The 20,200-nt window shown below is 54.1% G+C and overlaps 1 protein-coding gene across 5 annotated transcripts; it reads right to left on the bottom strand.

The window, feature by feature from the left end:
- Positions 1-94: 94 nt before the first annotated feature.
- Positions 95-18,190, bottom strand: ORAI2 (ORAI calcium release-activated calcium modulator 2). Of its 5 annotated transcripts, XM_063815484.1 has the most exons (5): positions 18,043-18,182; positions 15,378-15,486; positions 12,525-12,762; positions 9,756-9,985; positions 95-5,199 (listed from the first exon to the last, which is right to left on the bottom strand). In XM_063815484.1, the coding sequence occupies exon 5, from the start codon at positions 5,191-5,193 to the stop codon at positions 4,660-4,662; it is 534 nt and encodes a 177-aa protein (XP_063671554.1). In that variant the 5' UTR covers positions 5,194-5,199; positions 9,756-9,985; positions 12,525-12,762; positions 15,378-15,486; positions 18,043-18,182; the 3' UTR covers positions 95-4,659. The 5 variants fall into 5 exon arrangements, with proteins under 5 accessions (XP_063671554.1, XP_001155310.2, XP_009442134.1 ...); XM_001155310.8 differs by lacking the exon at positions 9,756-9,985; XM_009443859.5 differs by lacking the exon at positions 9,756-9,985 and having other exon boundaries at positions 15,378-15,527; positions 18,043-18,164.
- Between the last annotated feature and the right edge of the window lie 2,010 nt (positions 18,191-20,200).

Raw genomic sequence — 20,200 nt, 5'->3', positions numbered from 1 at the left:
TGGGTCCCCCAGTCAGCAGATGCCACGGGAGGGCCAGGGGCTGCAATTTATCCCCTCTGCCCACAGCATCCCCCAAGAACAGAAAGACTTTGAATAGCATCACTGGTTTATTCCGTTTCATCCAGGGCAGCTGTTTTAAAAACCCGCACACAGGACAGTGGCTGTCTCTGCCGCACGTGATCTACATAACGCCATGCATAGATCATCAGCACGAGGCAGGTAAGGGCTGCAGCTGAGTCAGGATCCACTCAGGCTTACGTGGTCTGGTCCTCATCAGACCCTTCCTAGAAGACGCGAAAACACATTCCGCCTTCCAAGTTTCTAAACCAGAAACACCTGCGTTTTGAAACAGGTGGTCAGGTACTAAACGGAGAGGGTGTCCCACATGGGAGGGGCCTTGGCATGTCTAGGCACCGGGAAGACTGTGCTCCAAATTAGGATGGGCCCTGGCTGGCTCCCGGGCAAACTGAGGCAGAGGCCCCTGTTCTTTTTTTTTTTTTTTGAGACAGAGTCTTGCTCTGTTACACAGGCTGGAGTGCAGTGGCGTGATCTCGGCTCACGGCAACCTCCGCCTCCCGGGTTCACGCCATTCTCCTGCCTCTGCCTCCCGAGCAGCTGGGATTACAGGCGTGTGTCACTACGCCCGGCTAATTTTTGTATTTTTAGTAGAGATAGGGTTTCACCATGTGGGCCAGGCTGGTCTCGAACTCCTGATCTCAGGCGATCCGCCCACCTCTGCCTCCCAAAGTGCTGGGATTACAGATGTGAGCCACCATACCTGGTCTGGAGCCCTCTGTTCTTAAATACTCTTCAAAATCAGGCTAAACCTCCAGAAACCGAATTTCTAGGCTGCAATGGCATTCCTCATCGCCCATGCTGCCCTTCAAGGCGTTTCTGCAGCTCCAGCAACAGCTCACCCTCCGTCTCCCCACAGGCTCTGGGGTGACCCTGAGGTTTCCTCTCCCGGCCACCATGGCCCTACCAATGGTCACTGCTATTCCCACAGCAATGGTTTGCCTCATGCCTCGAAACTAGAAAGGCTGGAGCTGGGAGAACGAGAACCCTAGGAGAAAGAGAACAAGAAATTCCAAGACTGTCATCCTCCTAATCAGAGGGCTAGACTTGGATGTGGCTCCGTCCCCACCCATGTGCCACCATCACTGGGCACTTAATACCTGCCTGGATGCTGCCAGGCCAAGAGCTCTGCCTGGGGACCAGGTACAGTAACTGGCCCCCAGATGGCACTGGAGATGCGTTCCACAGTCTGGGGAGTGTGGTACTGCGTGGGCAGGGGCACAGATGGTCCAGGAAGGTAGGCGGCAGGAGAAGGCCCAGCAGGGCCCCTCCCAAAAGACTCAGGCCAGAGTAAGGGCCTGCTGCCTCTCCCAGCCGTGGGGAGCCGTTTGTTTAGGAGAGCCAGCCTGTCTTCTTGACCCAAAGCCACTCCTTGGAGGAACGCTGACATGCTGACATTCTTTTTTCTTTCTTTTCTTTTTTTTTTTAGAGACAGGGTCTCACTCTGTCACCCAGGCTGGAGTGCAGTGGCACAATCATATTTTAGCTATTTTTCTTTTTTTTGAGGAGTCACCCTCTGTCGCCCAGGCTGGAGTGCAGTGGCACCATCTTGGCTCACCGCTACCTCTGCCTTCTGGGTTCAAGCGATTCTCCTGCCTCAGCCTCCCAAGTAGCTGGGACTACAGGCACGCGCCACCACGCTCAGCTAATTTTTTGTATTTTTAGTAGACACAGAGTTTCACCATGTTGGCCAGGCTGGTCTCGAACTCCTGACCTCAAGTGATCCACCTGCTTTGGCCTCCCAAAGTGCTGGGATTATAGGCGTGAGCCACTGCGCCCGGCCACTAGCACAGTCATAGTTCACTGCAGCCTCTACTTCCCAGGCTCAAGCAATCCTCCCACCTCAGCCTCCCAAGTAGCTGGAACTACAGGCATGCACCACCAGGCCCAGCTAATTTATTTTTATTTATTATTTTTTGAGACAGAGTTTTGCTCTGTTGTCCAGGCTGGAGTGCAGTGGCACGATCTCAGCTCACTGCAACCTCTGCCTCCTGCGTTCAAGCGATTCTCTTGCCTCAGCCTCCTGAGTAGCTGGGATTACAGGTACCCGCCACCATACCCGGCTAATTTTTTGTATTTTTGCTAGAGATGGTTTCACCATGTTGTTGCCGAGGCTGGTCTTAAAGTCCTGATCTCAAGTGATCTGCCTGCCTCGGCCTCCCAGAGTGCTAAGATTACGGGCGCGAGCCATTGCACCCGGCCTGGCTAATTTAAAATAATTTTTTTAGAGATGGGGTCTCGCTATGTTGCCCAGGCTGGTCTTGCACTGCACCCTGGGCCCACGTGATCCTCCCACCTCAGCCTCCCAAAGTGCTGGGATGACAGGCGTGCCCCACCTCGCCTGGCCGATGTTGATATTCTTTAGCAAAGCGAACACATATTAAACCGTAAGAGGCGTTTCTACAGGCTGCAGGAAAGTACATACATGCTGGAGGGCAAAGGTCACAGACAAATGTCTGCAGGGGACACAAAGGACGAACCCCTCAGAAGACACGGGGCTCTTCTCCGGCCCCCGGGGATGCCACAACTTTCTCGTGGGGACCCTTGGTGTGACTCCCCTAGGGCCCCTCAGCACGGAAAACTGCGTGTCAGGGTCTCTGTTCTCTGCTGCAGCCACATTTCCAGAGACCCCAGCCAGGCCACCCAGAATTCCACAGCACGGCCAACCCAGACCCCGGAGAGAGCTTAAGCTTTTACAAGAGATGTGATCTGAGCATGAAGAAGCCCAGTGATTTTTTTTTTTTTTTTTTTTTTTTAGACAAAGTTTCGCTCTTGTTGCCCAGGCTGTAGTGCAATGGCGTGATCTCAGCTCACTGCAACCTCTGCCTCCTGGGTTCAAGTGATTCTCTTGCCTCAGCCTCCTGAGTAGCTGGGACTACAGGTGCCCGCCATCACGCCCGGCTAATTTTTTTTTTTTTTTGAGATGGAGTCTGGCTCTGTCGCCCAGGCTGGAGTGCAGTGGCGCCATCTCAGCTCACTGCAAGCTCTGCCTCCCGGGTTCACGCCATTGCCATTCTCCCGCCTCAGCCTCCCAAGTAGCTGGGGCTACAGGCGCCCACCACCACGCCCGGCTAATTTTCTGTATTTTTTTAGTAGAGACAGGGTTTCACCATGTTGGCCAGGCTGGTCTCGAACTCCTGACCTCAAGTGATCCGCCCACCTCGGCCTCCCAAAGTGCTGGGATTACAGGCGTGAGTCACTGCGCCCGGCCCCAGTGACTATTTATGAGAACAAAAGACAAGGCATGGCTGACTCTCCAGGTTACAGCTGGAGAAGAGGGGAAAGGTGGTTGGTTGTACAAGCAGCTCAGGGCAGCTGGTGCTGCAGCGTGCATGTGCGGCCCGAGAGCGTGGCTTCAGGTCTACCAGATGCCTTCAAGGAAAAGGCCAGAACCTGCACTGCACAGCACAGTCATTGTGTGTGGTGGGACCCAGTGTCGGCTGAGAGGCCTGGAGGGGTCTTGCCTCCCTTGTAGTCACTTGGTGTCATAACAAGGAGGGCACTCATTTGGCCTGGGCCGGCCCCTGGCCCCACTATCCACAGGCCAGGCCCGGCCAATGACCTTGCCTAGGCAGGAAGTCCCCCAGGCTGTCCCCTCGCTGCCTAGGGCCACGGGCAAGCTGCACAGGCTCCGGGGCCTAAGCCAGAGCCCCCGCCTCCTGCTGCCACAGCCCAAGGGAGCGGCTGAGTCAGCCTTAGAGGCCATTCTGTGGCCAAGAGCTGGAGGCCAGTGGCTGCGGGGGGTGGGGGAGGGGTCCTTTCCCCACCCCGGTGGCCCCACTGAGTCCGTGTGGCCAGGGCTCTGGCTGGGAAAAGAGAATTTGAGCCTAGCGTACTTTGCAGCAGCCCTCAAATAACTCAGCCTCCTCAAGGGGGCATCTGATAGATGCCCGTGAACATGTCTCCTCCGGCCTGGCCAGGCTGCCCACCATTGGAAACATCCCCCAGGGCCTGACCCCACTGCCGAGGGCTGCAGCAACCCCCACACCTGCTGGGCTGATGTGTGTCCTGGCTCCTGTCTTCCCCGGAAGCCAGGCCACCCAGCTCCCTCCAGGGCCAGGCAGGGAAGCACCAAGCCCTGGCATGCACCTGCACCCACTCAAACGCCGAAGCCTTCGTGTCATCACTGTCACACGGGCCACTCAGCACCCATGAAGTCCACCACGGGTCTCTGGGGCAATCCTTCTCTGAACGCAAAACCCTGCCCTGGCTCTCCCAGGTCTGCCAGCCACGCATGCCGGGTCTGAGACTCCCCCGGACTGCTGGGTGCTGCTTGGAGCCCCTCCTGGCCCAGGACTGATGGGCAGGTCCCGCTGGAGCCTCTTCACCGTGTCCCCGACCCAGGAAACCCCGAGGCCAAGGAACCAGCCTGGCTTTGCCCCCAATGCTCTTAGCAACACAGTCCCTCATTGAACCAAACGGTTCTATCTCAGGAGAAGTCATCCAGTCCTTATGGTATTAAGACAAGAGGAAAACTTTGGTCTTGAACTACCCAGCAGCCTTGCAAAATGTCTGCATCTGACAAATCCCCACCTCTGCGGACTCCTGGGCACAGGGCCGCTCCCAGCCCCGGCCCTCGGCCCCTCACAAGACCTGCAGGCTGCGCTCATGCCCGTCCAGCTGGACCTTGAGCTTGTGGAGCTCCTCGATCTCGCGGTTGTGGCGCTCCGTTTTGTGGCGCACCAGGGAGCGGTAGAAGTGGATGGTGAAGACCACGAAGATGAGGCCCACGGGCACCATGATGATGGTGGACACCAGGGCGGCCTGCCAGCCCGTGTGACTCCCAGGGCCAGGTGGGGGGCCAGGCTGGCGCCGGGCATCCACGGGGAGGAACTTGATCCAGCAGAGCAGCACCACCTCGGCCAGGAAGAGTAGGATGCCGAGCACGGTGGAGAAGCCCCAGGCCAGCTCGATGTAGGGGTGCATGCGCTCGTGCGGGGACTCGCTGATGGAGTTCAGGTTGTGGATGTTGCTCACGGCCTCCACGTTGGGCAGGATGCAGGTGCTGATGAGGAGGGCGAACAGGTGCACGGCCACCAGCACCGTGGTGCAGGCGCTGAAGGCAATCAGCAGTGGCCGCGGGTACTGGTACTGCGTCTCCAGCTGCACCTCCACCATGGCCACCTGCGGGGACAGCAGACGAGTGGTGCTGGGTGTGGAGAGGGCAAGGTATGGCCCCACCAGGGCCACCTACCAGGCAGAGCAGGGGCTGGGCCAGGTTCGGGAGACAGGGTAGCCATGGGCTTGCCTGCTGGCAGGACTCACCCATGTTCTGGGCCCTGGAAGACCAGAGGGCAACCTCCTCACTGATCAAATGTTTCACATTTTCCTTTGTTCTAATTATCTAAAGAAGACTGCACTGAGAAAAACATCTCAACAGTACAGAAGAGGCCAGTGTGGTGGCTCACGCCTATAATCCCAGCACTTTGAGAGGCCAAGGCTGGTGGATCACTTGAGGCCAGGAGCTGGAGACCAGCCTGGCCAACATGGTGAAACCCTGTCTCTACTAAAAATACAAAAAGCAGCCGGGCATGGTGGCAGGCACCTGTAATCCCAGCTACTCGGGAGGCTGAGGCAGGAGAATCACTTGAACCTGGGAGGTGGAGGTTGCAGTGAGGCAAGATTTCACCACTGCACTCCAGCCTGGGTGACACAGTGAGACTCTGTCTCAAAACAAAACAAGCCACGAAAGTTAAAGAAAGAAAAGAAAGGAAAGAAAGAAAGAGAGAGAAAGAGAGAGAGAGAGAAAGAGAGAGAAAGAAAAGAAAAAGAAAGAAGGAAAAGAAAGAAAAGAAAGAGAAAAGGGAGGGAGGGAGGGAGGAAGGAAGGAAGGAAACAAAGAAGTGAAAAACTGGCTGGGTACAATGGTTCATGCCTGTAATCCCAGTGGTTTGGGAGGTTGAGGCAGGAAGATCACTTGAGGCCAGGAATTCCAGGCTGCTGGGAGCCCCAATCGCACCACTGCACTCCAGCCTGGGGGACAGAAGGAGACCCTGTCTCTATAAAAAATACAAAATTAGCCGGGCATGGTGGCACATGCCTGTAGTCCCAGCTACTGAGGAGACTGAGGTGGGAGGATCGCTTGAACCCGGGAGATAACAGGCTGCAGTGAGCTATGATCACACCACTACACTTCACCCCGGGTGACAGAGTGAGACCTCGTCTCTACAAAAAAAGGAAACTGACCTTTCAAAAGGTAAAAACTGACCAGGCACGATGATTCATGCCTGTAATCCCAGCACTTTGGGAGGCAGAGGCAGGAGGATCGCTTGAGCCCAGGAGTTTGAGACCAGCCTGGGCAACATAGTGAGAGCCCATCTTGACAAAAACAAAAAACAAAAAACGGAAACTGACCTTTTAAAACAGAACAACTGAAAGTGCGGAGAGCCCCCAGACTCAGAGCTGCACACCTGGACGGCCTCAGACAGACCACATGGTGCCTCCTCAGCAGAGGCCAAAAGCCCAGTGAGAGCCGGCATCTCTAAAGCTCAGGAAAGGTGACGGAAGTGAGGCCGAGGGTGAGGAGGGAAGCTGTGGAAAGGAGGCATGGCTGGGTCTGCTAAGGAAGCAAAATCATCAACCATAGTCAGAGGTTACAGCAGGTATAGTCTAAAACGAACAAACCAAGGAACGGCAGGCTCTGCTTGGTGTCTTGAAATGTGAGGTCAGCCAGGCGCGGTGGCTCACGCCTGTAATCCCAGCACTTTGGGAGGCCGAGGTGGGTGGATCACTTGAGGTCAGGAGTTCAAGACCAGCCTGGCCCGCATGGTGAAACCCCGTCTTTACTAAAAATACAAAAAATTAGCTGGACGTGGTGGTGGGCATCTGTAATCCCAGCTACTCAGGAAGCTGAGGCAAGAGAATCACTTGAACCCAGGAAGCAGAGGTTGCAGTGAATGGAGATCATGCCACTGCACTCCAGCCTAGGTAACAGAGCAGGACTCTGTCTCAAAAAAAAAAAAAAAAGAAGAAGAAGCCTGGGGAAGGTTCTTCTACCCACTGTTTCCACTGTTTCCCTCCTAGACCTAAGCCATCCCTGTTTAAAGAAAAAAAAACAACAAAACTCAGGCCAGGTGCGGTGGCTCATGCCTGTAATCCCAGCACTTTAAGAGGCTGGAGGGTGGGGGGCGGGGGGGCGGATCACTTGAGGTCAGGAGTTGGAGACCAGCCTGGCCAATATGGCAAAACTCTTTCTCTGTGAAAAATACAAAAATGAACCGGGCATGGTGGCTCGTGCCTGTAATCCCAGCTACTCGGGAGGCTGAGGCAGGAGAATCGCTTGAATCCGGCGGGCAGAGGTTTCAGTGAGCTGAGATCATGCCACTGCACTCCAGCCTGGGAGACAGAGTGAGACCCTGCCACAAAAAAATAAATAAAATAAAATAAAATAAAATAAAATAAAATAAAATAAAATAAAAAAATAACTCACAAGGCTGGGCCCCGGAGTTAGAGGCTGCAGTGAGCTATGAATGTACCACTGCACCCCAGCCTGGGCAATGGAGCGATATCCTGTCTGGGGAAAAAATAAAGTAGAAAATAAAATAAAATAATATATATGAAGATTTCATAATGTCCTTCAGCAACTGCCACCTCTTAGCAGCTCATTTCTTCACCTCGCTTTCAGTGGTGAGGGAACACTTCCTAGATAAAAGAAGATATGGCCGGGTGCCTGTAATCCCAGCACTTTGGGAGGCCGAGGTGGGCGGATCACCTGAGGTCAGGAGTTCGAGACCAGCCTGACCAACATGGTAAAACCCCATCTCTACTAAAAATACAAAAATTAGCTGGGCGTGGTGGTGGGCGCCTGTAATCCCAACTACTCGGGAGGCTGAGGCAGGAGAATCTCTTGAACCCGGGACGCAAAGGTTGCAGTGAGCCAAGATCGTGCCATTGTGCTCCAGCCTGGGAGACAGAGCAAGACTACATCTCAAAAAAGAAAAAAGAAGACATGGCAGTCCTAGTGGACCAGAGCCGAAAAACAACTCAGCCGTAATACAGTTGGGGCCCTTGTGAAACGTATCCAAAAACCAGTAGACACGGAACATGGGCTGAGGGGTGGTTTTTCTCAGTGTGGCCCTGGGTTGGCTATGGTCACCTCAAAGGAAATGGCCCAAGTGACAAATATTACAAACCACAGAGGCCTCCAAGACAGGAAATAAAGATGATTATGAGGTAGGGGGCAGGGCTTGCAAAAAGTGGTTTTGTTCCACCTTAAAAGGAGAAAAGCGGGCGCCTGTAGTCCCAGCTACTCGGGAGGCTGAGGCAGGAGAATGGCGTGAACCCGGAAGGTGGAGCTTGCAGTGAGCCGAGATCGCGCCACTGCACTCCAGCCTGGGCGACAGACAGTGCAAGATTCCATCTCAAAAAAAAAAAAAAAAAAAAAGGAGAAAAGGGGCTGAGTGAGGTGGCTTACACCTGTGATCTCAGCACTTTGGGAAGCTGAGGCGGGAGATCACTTAAGCCCAGGAGTTCAAGACCAGCCCAGGCAACAAAATGAGACCCCATCTCTATTAAAAAAAAAAAAAAGAAGAAGAAGAAGAAAAGAGAAGGCAATTTTTCACTGTGTTTATGCAGAATTTTTTTAATTTAAATTAAAAATTTTTTTTTTATTGAGACAGAGTCTTGCTCTGTTGCCCAGGCTGGAGTGCAGTGGCGCTGTCTCGGCTCACTGCAACCTCTGCTTCCCGGGTTCAAGTGATTCTCCTTCCTCAGTCTCCCCAATAGCTGGGACTACAGGCATGCGCCACCACGGCTAATATATATATATTTTTTTGAGACGGAGTCTCCCTCTCTGTTGCCCAGGGTGGAGTGCAGTGGCATGTTCTCGGCTCACTCCAACTTCCCCTTTCCGGGTTCAAGTGATCCTCCCACTTCAGCCTCCCGAGAAGCTGGGGTTACAGGTGCCAGCCACCACCCCTGGCTAATTTTTGTTTTTTTGTTTTTTGAGACGGAGTCCTGCTCTGCCACAGAGGCTGGAGTGCAGTAGAGCGATCTTGGCTCACTGAAACCTTTGCCTCCCGGGTTCAAGTGATTCTCGTGCCTCAGCCTCCCGAGTAGCTGGGACTATAGGCGTGGGCCACCACGCACGGCTGATTTTTGTATTTTTAGTAGAGATGGGGTTTCACTGTGTTAGCCAGGATGGTCTCCATTTCCTGACCTCGTGATCTGCCCGCCTCGGCCTCCCAAAGTGCTCAGATTACAGGTGTGAGCCATTGCACCCAGCCTAATTCTTGTATTTTTAGTAGAGACAGTGTTTCACCAGATCGGCCAGGCTGGTCTCCAACTCCTGACCTCAAGTGATCTGCTCACCGTGGCCTCCCAAAGTGCTGGGATTACAGGCATGAACCATGGCGCCCGGCCCTCCTTTTCATATTTTTAGTAGGGACAGGGTTTCCCCATGTTGGCCAGGCTGATCTGGAACTCCTGACCTCAAGTGATCCGCCCACCTCAGCCTCCCAAAGTGCTGGGATTACAGGCGTGAGCCACCCCGCCTGGCCTATGCAGAGGTTTTATGAGGTGCGGCCTCGGATCACTGGTTCTCTGTGTTGGGGGAAGAATACGCATCAAGAACTAAGCTTCAGGTTAGGCATAAGCACGTGTTGCTAGACAAAGGAACAGCTTTGCAATTCTAATGAGGGAAGACACACTATAAAGGGCGAACTCTACCCAGCAATCTGTACCTTTGCCTGTTCCCAGGGCCCTGCCCCGACTCAGCTACAGTTTCTGATGATTTGTATTTGTCACTTATTTTTCCCAGGCTGCCCTGCAGTGTGAAGAACGATCTGACCGGATGGCGCTATGCTAATCTAATCAAGCAGGTGCACTGTGGCTCCCCCGAGGCTCAGCTCCATGCCAGATGGTTCACTTGCTTCCCACTGCAGCTGGTGCTCTGTATCTATGAGTTCCACATCTGCAGATTCAACCAACCACAGGTCAAAAATACTTGGGGGAAAAAAACAAAATGAAACAACAATATTTCTCCCTTGGTATAAGGTGAAGAAAAAAATAACAATAATTAAAGAAAAAAAAAAACCAGCCTGGGCAACATAGCAAGAGCCACCTCTGGGTTTTTTTTTTTTTTTTTTTTTTTGAGATGCAGTCTTGCTCTATGGCCCAGGCTGGAGTGCAGTGATGCAATCTCGGCTCAGTGCAACCTCCGCCTCCCGGGTTCAAGCAATTCTCCGTCTCAGCCTCTGGAGTAGCTGGGATTACAGGCATCTGCCGCCACGTCCTGCTAATTTTTATATTTTTAGTAGAGACGGGGTGTCACCATGTTGGCCAGGCTGGTCTCGAACTCCTGACCAGGTGATCTGCCCGCCTCAGCCTCCCAAAGTGCTGGGATTACAGGCATGAGCCACCACACCCAGCCAGCTTTTTCTTTTAAATTGCACCATCAATCTAACAATTGAGGCTCCGGCCTACAGAAAAACAATAGAGGCCGGGCACGGTGGCTCCTGCCTGTAATCCCAGCACTTTGGGAGGCCGAGGGTGGCGGATCACCTGAGGTCAGGAGTTCGAGCCCAGCCTGGCCAACATGGTGAAACCCCATCTCTACTAAGAATATCAAAATTAGCCAGGCGTGGTGACGTGTGCCTGTAGTCCCAGCTACTCGAAAGGCTGAGGCAGGAGAATCGCTTGAATCCAGGAGGCAGAGGCTGCAGTGAGCTGAAATCACACCACTGCACTCCAGCCTGGGTGACAGAGCAAGACTCCATCTCAAAGCAAAAACAAAAACAAACAAAAAGAAAAACAATAATTGTTTTCACATAAGGAAACAGGCTGGACAAGGTGCAATGCTAGCACTTTGGGAGGCCGAGGTGGGAAAATCACTTGAGAGTTCAAGACTGCAGTGAGCCATGATTGTACCCCCGCACTCCAGCCTAGGCAACAGAGCAGAGAACTTGTCTCTGAAAAAAGAAAAAAAAAAAATTAGCCAGGCATGGTGGCACGTGCCTATAATTCCAGCTACTCAGGAGACTGAGGCAGGAGGATGGCTTGAGCTCAGGAGGTAGAGGCTGCAGTGAGCCATGATCACACCACCGCCCTCTCCAGCCTGGGCAACAGAGTGGGACCCTGTCTCTAAAAACAAAACAAAAAACAAATAAATCACTTCCACCCAATAGGACCTGTGAGCACACTGTTGTGTCCTCACTGTGAGTCCTTAACCTCTGGGACAATTCCCTCCAGGGGTGTGGGTCAGCGGCTTTGGAGTCAACAGGAGATGGGCCCCTTGTCAGAGCCGCAGCTTTGTCGGAAACTGACTCTTGTCCTAGGGGATGACTCAGAAGGAAGGCGGCCGCTGGGAGCCAGGCCAAAAGCTCTCCTTTGTCACCCTGGAGGCCAGATTCCAGGAACGTCTGCATCGCTAACTGGGCTAAACTGATCCAACCCCAATCAATCTCTGAGGCCCTGCTCAGAGATCCCTGAGAGTTCCAAACTTCTGGGTGGTGCCTGAGACGGGGCAGACATGGGCGCCTTTTCTCAGGAAACCCTGTACCATGCAGCGATTTGATTTGATTTTATCTTTTTAATTAATTAATCTATTTATTTCGAGACAAAGTCTCACTCTTGACCAGCTGGAGTATAGTGGCGTGACCTTGGCTCACTGCAACCTCCGGCGTCCCAGGTTCAAGCGATTCTTGTGTCTCAGCCTCCCAAGTAGCTGGGATTACAGGCGCCTGCCACCATACCCAGCTAATTTTTTTGTACTTTTAGTAGAGACGGTGTTTCACCATGTTGGCCAGGCTGGTCTCGAACTCCTGATCTCAAGTGATCCACTCACCTCGGCCTCCCAAAGTGTTAGGATTACAGGTGTGAGCCAACACGCCTGGCCAAAATAAATAAATAAATTTTATTTTTTCTTTTTAGAGATGGGGTCTCACTCTGACGTCCAGGCTGGAGTGCAGTCGTGTGGACATAACTCATTGAGGCCTCCACCTCCTGGACTCAAGTGATCCTCCTGCCTCAGCCTCCCAAGTAGCTTGGGCTATAGGTGCACGCCACCACGTCTGGCTAATTATTTATTTTATTTTTGTAAAGACAGGGGTCTCCCTGTGTTGCCCAGGCTGGTCTCAAACTCCTGGCCTCAAGCTATCCTCCCACCTTGGCCTCCCAAAGTGCTGGGATTACAGGTGTGAGTCACAGAACCTGAGCTACTATAATTACCCCGCACCAACCTCCCTCCTTGCTAAGCAAATACTTGATGTGAACAGGACAGAGTGGGCTTTCTGAAGATTCTAGAGCTGGGAGCCCCTGGCAACTCCCAGCGCCCCCACTCGCACTGATAGAGTCGTCCTCTTAGAGCAGCTGGGACTTGGGTGGATGCTTCCTACTGGTCCATCCTGGCTGCCAGAGACTGGAGGGAAGGCTCTGGTCCCTGAGGCATCCCGGGACCTCAGTTAGCAAAGCCCATCTGACCAGTGTGCTCCTCACCTGGCGCCCACACTCACCATGGCAAAGCCGGAGAGGAGGGCGGAGGTCCTGCTGGAGGCCTTCAGCTTGGCCCTGCTCAGGTAGAGCTTCCGCCACGACAGGGCCTGTACCGAGTGGTGGTTAGAGGTGACCAGTTCCAGGTAGCTGCGGCGGACCCAGTCCCGGTAATCCATGCCCTTGTGGCCGGGCTCAGGGCAGGCAGGAGCAGAGGGGTCAATAGGCACGTTGAGCTCAGCACTCATGGTGGGAGCCAGGCTAAGGGTGGGAGAGAGACATGCTCAGACATCCTAGGTTACTGCGGCCTGGAAGAGCTAGACTCCAAGCCCATTCAACCTACAGAGGCTGCCATATACAGCCCACGCCAGAGCCCAGGGGTTTAGAAAGTGCCCAGGACCTAAAGTTATGTTTCTTTGTTTGTTTGTTTTTGAGACAGTGTCTCACTCTGTCGTCCAGGCTGGAGTGCAGTGGGGCAATCTCACCTCATTGGAAACTCCAGCTCCTAGGTTCAAGCAATTCTCCTGCTTCAGTCTGCTGAGTAGCTGGGATTATGTGTCCGCCACCATGCCTGGCTAATTTTTGTATTTTTAGTAGAGACGGGGTTTCATCATGTTGGCCAGGCTGGTCTCGAACTCCTGACCTCAAGTGATCCGCCTGCCTCAGCCTCCCAAACTGCTGGGATTACAGATATGCGCCACTGCGCCCAGCCTTCCAGGACCTAAAGTTATGAAACCTGGATTTGACTCTACTGTGTGATTCTGAGCATGACAGCTGACCTTTCTGACCTGGCTCTTTCATCGTGAGAATGGGGATACTTCCACCTATAGGACTTTTTATTTATTTTTATTTTATTTTATTTGATATATTTTTTTGAGACAGTCTCGCCGAGTTGCCCAGGCTGGAGTGCAGTGGTGCAATCTCTGACTCCCGGCTTCAAGCGATTCTCCTGCCTCAGCCTCCCAAGTACCTGGGACTACAGACGCCCGCCACCATAGCTGGCTAATTTTTGTATTCCTAGTAGAGATGGAGTTTCACCATGTTGGCCAGGCTGGTCTCGAACTCCTGACCTCAGGTGATCCACCTGCCTCAGCCTCCCAAAGTGCTGGGATTACAGGTGTGACCCACCGCGTCCAGCCTACTTTTTTTAAAAATAGAGACAGAGTCTCATTCTGTTGCCCAGGCTGGAGTGCAGTGGTACGATCACAGCTCACTGCAGCCTCGAACTCCTAGGTTCAAGGGAAGCTTCTGCCTCAGCCTTCTGAGGAGCTAGGACCACAAGCACAGGACCATGCCTGCTAATGTTTTAATTTTTCCTAGAGACGGGAATCTCACTATATTGCCCAGGCTGGTCTTGAACTCCTAGCCTCAAGTGATCCTCCCTCTTACACCTCCCAAAGTGCTGGGATTACACGTGTGGGCCACTGCACCCGGCCTCACCTCTAGGGCTTTTGAATAAGATAATGCATCTGAAGACGAAAGACTTCTTCCAACATCCAGGTGCCAGCCATGGAATAAACATTTCCAAGTAGCTGCTAGTTTCACAGATCCAACTTACATTTTATTATTTTCTAAATTTATTTATTTTTTGAGACAGAGTCTCGCTCTGTCACCCAGGCTGGAGTGAAGTGGCGCAATTTCGGCTCACTGCAACCTCCGCCTCCTGGGTTGAAGCCGTTCTCCTGCCTCAGCCTCTCGAGTAGCTGGGATTACAGGCATGCGCCACCATGCCTGGCTAATTTTTATATTTTTAGTAGAGACAGGGTTTCGCCATGTTGGCCAGCCTGGTCTTGAACTCCAGAGCTCAGGTGATTCGCCCGCCTCAGCCTCCCAAAGTGATGGGATTACAGGTGTGAGCCACCGCACCTGGCCTTCAACTTAAATTTTGATCAGTACAGTTCACCCTAAGAAAAATATTGGACTTACGTAACTAAAGCCACATTCAAGCTACAAGGCAAACTTTTAGCAAGATGAAAAATGAAATCCACCAACTCATATGACCACATTTTAAGGAGAAACAGACGGCGGAGATGCCTGGACTTACACCTGGTAAACATCTGGTTTGACTAACACAGATTAAACATCAGAAGGACAGATCTGTCAAGATTTGTGAATTTAAACCTAAATCTCCACTAAGTAGGGGATTGGCGGTCGCGTGTGTCCCAAGGAGCTGGGCTGCTCGGCCACACGCCAGGATCCAGTTCTAATTAATCTGCAGGGCGTGCTTCAAGGGCACAGGCATCTTGTGGTTTACTTGGCATCAAAAAGAGTGACTTTTCCAGCCTGGCCAACATGGTGAAACCCTGTCTCCACTAAAAATACAAAAATTAGCCAGGTGTGGTGGCGGGCTCCTGTAATCCCGGCTACTCGGGAGGCTGAGGCAAGAGAATCGCTTGAACCCAGAAGGCGGAGGTTGCAGTGAGCCAAGATTGCGCCACTGCACTCCAGCGTGGGTGACAGAGCAGGATTCCGTCTCAAAAAAAGAAAAGAAAAGAAAAGAAAAAAAAGAAACGAAAGGAGTAACTTCTATGTCCAGGCCCACATAGGCCCCACGGAAAGTCTATGTCAGGCTGTTACACACAGATCCGTGTTTCTAGGTCCCAGGGAGCGTGGCTGGGGTGGACGGGTGGAGTGGGGAGTGCTTAACAGGGTCAGCAGCTGAGGAAATGCCCCAAACTTAGTCCATCCATGCCAGAGTCGAGCCCCCCATAATTGAAAATGCCCCAATTTGGAAATTACGCAGGAAGGTGCTGGAGGTGGAAAACAGTGTCGCCTTTCCCTTTGTTCTCAACAAGGCTACAAAGCCACAGCCTTCCCTGGCCAACAAGACCTCTGGGAACAGTTCTGTGCTATTTCTGCCAGGGGATGCCAATTACCAGGTCATTTATACGAATGCCAACTCAGGCTCTCCATCCCATCTCCTTGCGCACATCCGCAGCCAGCAGCACCGCATCCAAGCACTTCCATCCCTGGGACGTTCCTTCCCTTGGGGAGAATTCAGAGAAACGCTGCAATCCGTAGGTTAGCTCCACATAATAGAAAATGCTGTAATTTGGAAACTGCATTTTTCCTCTCCCCCCACCCCCATAGTTAACAGAATTGAGCATGCAGGTCTGATGACCGCAGTATACAGAGACTGGAGGGGTGAGACGCTAACCTTTGCTCCCTCCATCCTCCCTCCTCCATCACACAGGTGCTTAGCGCACTTGGTACTTTAAGATCCAAGATGAAAGAGGCCAGAATTCATGGCCTCCCAGTAGGGGAGCAAGGTAAGGGGATGTGGGTCAGGAGCAGTAGCTCACACCTGTCATCTTTGGGAGGCTGAGGTGGGCGGATCACTAGAGGTCAGGAGTTCGAGACTAGCCTGGACAACATGGTGGAAACCTGTCTCTTTTAAAAATACAAAAAGTAACTGGGCATGGTGGTGGGCGCCTGTAATCCCAGCTACTCAGGAGGCTGAGGCAGGAGAATTGCCTGATCCCAGGAGGCGGAGGTTGCAGTGAGCTGAGATCGTACCACGGCACTCCAGCCTGGGTGACACAGTGAGACTCTGTCTTAAAAAAAAAAAATAGCTGGGTGTGGTGGCAGAGGTTGCAGTGAGCCGAGAGCACACCACTGCACTCCAGCCTGGGCAACAGAGCGAGACTCCATCTCAAAAAAAAAAAAAAAAAAAAAAAGAGGTGGGGGCAATCCTCATCCACTGAGCTAAAGGCTTCAATGGAGGGCAGGGAGCAGAGGACTGGCTGCCTCACACCAAGGCCAGGAAAAGGTGCTTGCAGGTAACACCGGGGAGGGGACAGAGCAGCCCTTTGCATGCCAAAGTGCCTCATGCCTGTAATCCCAGTGTTTTGTGAGGCCAAGGTGGGAGGATCACCTGCGGCCAGGAGCTGGAGACCAGCCTAGGCAACAGAGTAAGACGCTGTCTCTAAAAATAATTTTTTTTGACATGGGGTCCTGCTGTGTTACCAGGCTGGAGTGCAGTGGCACAATCTCAGCTCCCTGCAAATTCTACCTCCCAGGCTCAAGCGATCCTCCTGCCTCAACCACCCGAGTAGCTGGGACTACATGTGTGTGCCACCATACCTGGCTAATTTTTGGTATTTTTGGTAGAGACAGGGTTTTGCTATGTTGGCCAGGCTGGTCTAGAACTCCTGAGCTCAAGTGATCCGCCCACCTTGGCCTCTCAAAGTGCTGAGATTACAGGCATGAACCACTGTGCCTGGCCTCTAAAAAGAATTTCAAAAAAGAGGGACCTTTCCTCAAAGACAAGATGCTGCCTGCATGGAAGGATTCCGAGAGACGGGAAGGCCACTCCAGGTGTACATGTGCGGTGGCTCTCCTTGTCCAGGAGATATGGAGGGAAGACTGGCTGCCACCTGGGGGGTGGAGGGGGCAGGGAGATGTGGGTGGAAGACACTTGGAGCCTGGGGCTGTGGAATCAGCCAGAGGGTCTGGGCAGCATGACTGGGCGTCCAGCCACAGGAGAATGGAAGAAATTGGTGAGTGCAACGGTCTGGGCACTGCTAGATCATTCTGGTTTGGGGCCACAGTTCAACCCAGGGAAATGGCTGGCCGACTGGCAGGAGTGGGACGCAAGGGAGAGCCTGGTGGCCTCCAAAGGAAGGAAGGGTGAACAAGAGGGATGCCCCATCAGTAAGGGTGGGCTGGGCTCAGGTCTGAGAGTGGAGGTGAAGAGCTCAGGGCAGTGAGGGCTGAGGGTGGCTTCCTGGGAGCCGCCAGGCCTCCCATGCCCCATCGGTGAGGCCCTGCAGATGTCCCCAGAGTGGGTGGGGTTGTGGAGGAAACGATGTCTGTCTGCCTGGAGCTGGGTCTTGAGACAGGTCTCCAGGTCTCGAAGGAGCAGCCCAGGAGGGGGTTCAAATTCATCCTTTATGTTCCCAATGCCAACTGTGTGTGCCAGGCCCGGTGGCCCAGGGGGAGGGACAGAGTCTGGGCCTCACACTGGATCCCAGGCAGGGGGTGGGGTGGGGCAGGATGGAGCCTTGTACTTCTGTCAGGTGGCACAGACCCTAGAGGATGCTCCGGGACTGAACCTTGTGGGGTTGCTTTTTTTTTTTTTTGCTTTAATGAGCAGTCAGAGAAAACAGGTCTTGTAGAATAACGCGATCCCCTCTCTAGAGATGAGCTTTTCTTCCTGGCTGGCCTATTGGACACATTTCCAGAGGGCGGTCTTGGAGTTTGACTTCCTCTAAGCATCTGGGGCACCGGCAATGGCGAGTGTCTCTCTCCAGCAGGCGCACTGGGAGGGGGCCTCCCAGGGGCGCTAGGCTGCATCCCTGTCCCTCCCCCAGGGACGCCCCGGTGTCCGGAACCGGCTGCGCCCCCGACCCTGATCCTCTGGGCGCCGCACCCCGCCAGGGATCCCGCGGGGTGGAGGTCACCAACCCCGGATGGGTAGTGACCGCGCCCGGGCAGCCTACAGTCGTCCCCTTCCCCGCCGAGCGTCCCCGGTCCAATTCCGGCCCTCCCAGCCGCAGGGACCCCGCTCCCCGCGCCAGGCCCCCGCGCCGCCACACTCACCGGAGCTGCCCTCGCCCCGCCCGGCTCGGCTCCCGCTCGGACTGCGTGGCCGCGTGGCCTGTGGCCCAGTGGCCCGGCCGGGGCGCCGAGCGCGGCCCCCTCCCTCCTTCCGCCGGTCGCGCGGGGTCCCCCGGCCCCGCCTCCACCCAGCCCCCGCGGCCGCCGCAGCCGCTGCCAAGGCAACCAGGCGCCGCCAACACGTGACCCGCCCGCGGGAGAGCCGCGGCCACGTCACCCGCCGGGCCGGGAGGGGCGGGGCTGGCGGCGCCTCCTCGGAGAGTGGGGGGGTGGGGGTCCCCGCCTCACCTGGAACCACCCCGGGATCGCGCGAGGGAGAGGAGCAGGGGAGGTGGGAAGACCCCGACACGCGCGCATCCCTCCTGCCCCAGTTCCTGTCCCCGGCCCCAGCTCTGGGAGTCAAGGCGAGGCCCCCCACCGCCCCATCGGGGGTCCGGCTACCCACAGACCACGAGCTGGGCTTTCCCTGCCCCTGGGTCCGGGCGCAAAAGGGGAGCCCCAGGCTTGGCAGGGTGAGCCTCGGGGGGTGCCCAGCATTGGACGCTGGCTGCGTGGAGGGGCGGGGAGTGGGGACAGGGCGGGCGGGTGCAGGTGGGCAGTGGAGGGGAAAGGAAGGTGGGGAGGGGAGAATCCGTCTGGCCACGCCCGAGTTTTCACAGGATTTTTTTTTATTTTTTTGAGACAGGCTCTGGCTCTGTCGCCCAGGCTGGACTGCAGTGGTGCGATCACGGTTCAATGCAGCCTCGAATTCCTGAGCTCGAGTGATCCTCTGCCCTCAGTCACCCAAAGTGCTGAGGCTACATGTAGGCAGGAGCCACCACACCGTGGTAGTTTTTAAAAAATTTGTTTTTGTTTGTTTTTTGAGAGGGAGTTTTGCCCTGTCACCCAGGCTGGAGTGCAGTGGTGCCATCTTGGCTCACTGCAACCCCCGACCCCGGGGTTGAAACGATTCTCCTGTCTCAGCCTCCGAGCTACAGGTGCACGCCACCAGCCTGGCTACTTTTTTGTATGTTTAGTAGAGATGGGGTTTCACCATGTTGGCCGGACTGGTCTTGAACTCCTGACCTCAGGTGATCCTGCCTGCCTCGGCCTCCCAAAGTGCTGGGATGATACATGTGAGCTACTGTGCCCGGCCAAAAAAAAAAAAAAATTCTTTTTTAGAGATAGAGTCTTCCTGTATTGCCCAGACTGGTCTTAAACTCCTGGCCTCAAGCAATCCTCTCTCAGCCTCTCAAAGCACTGGGATTACAGGCATGTGCCACAATGTCCAGCTAATTTTTAAATTTTTTAAAAAAAATTGAGATGGGTCTTGCTATGTTGCCTCTGCTGGTCTCGAACTCCTGGGCTCAAGTGATCCTCCCACCTCAGCCTCCCAAAGTGCTGGGCATAGAGGCATGAGCCACCTTGCTTGGCCCCTGCCCAGGGTGTTGGATGGCACCATGAAGAGCTTGCACTGAGCTAATTGGGGTTGCCACCCAGAGCGCACTGCCACTCACAGACCCAGCGAGACCCCTGGGGTCCCAACTTCAGTGCAGCGTGCTGTCCTTCTCATGCTGTTCGCAGACAGCAGCAAAGAGTTTCTGCTGTGCCCTGGCCCCTTCCACTCCCTATTGCAGGGAGCCTCTCACCCTTAACGGTGAATTCTCTGCGGTTTTACGAGCAAGGGAGTCAAACAGGAGCATTCTTTTCAGGAAGTGCAGCACATGAATAATTCACAGACAGACAAGATGGGTTCCTATCAGCCCGGCGGTGCCAGACGGTCCCTTGGAGTCCTTCCTCCATGCCGGGTAGGCTGCTGCGTGCCCTACATAGGATTTTTCCATCTGTCACAACAGCATTGGACCGTGACACATTTATCCAAACGAAGGAAAAATTCCACTCATGTCAGCCAGCCCACATTTTATGACAATTGGAAGAGTAGATGTTACGGACGCCAGGTTAAATCCATCTACACTTCGAGTTGTCTTTTACAGGCTACTGCTGAGAGCCAGAATGAAACCAGGAGGACACTTAGTCTAATAAACCAGGTTTCCCCCTCCGGGTTACTGACCTAAAAGGCAAGTTAGGCCCTAACATGGACATAAGCAAATCCCAGGGTTCCTTACTGGCCCTCCTCCTGCCACCCCCATCAGTGGCTATG

Source organism: Pan troglodytes, chromosome 6 (assembly GCF_028858775.2).
Source record: "Pan troglodytes isolate AG18354 chromosome 6, NHGRI_mPanTro3-v2.0_pri, whole genome shotgun sequence".
NCBI lineage: Eukaryota > Metazoa > Chordata > Mammalia > Primates > Hominidae > Pan > Pan troglodytes.
The sequence above is the reverse complement of the archived record's forward strand: the minus strand, read 5'-3'. Positions and strand labels throughout refer to the sequence as shown.

Coding starts and splice junctions, on each gene's coding strand:
- ORAI2 (XM_001155310.8), bottom strand. Junction 5,200..12,524: donor TCCTCTCCGGCTTTGCCATG/GTGAGTGTGGGC, acceptor CTGTCCCCGCAG/GTGGCCATGGTGGAGGTGCA.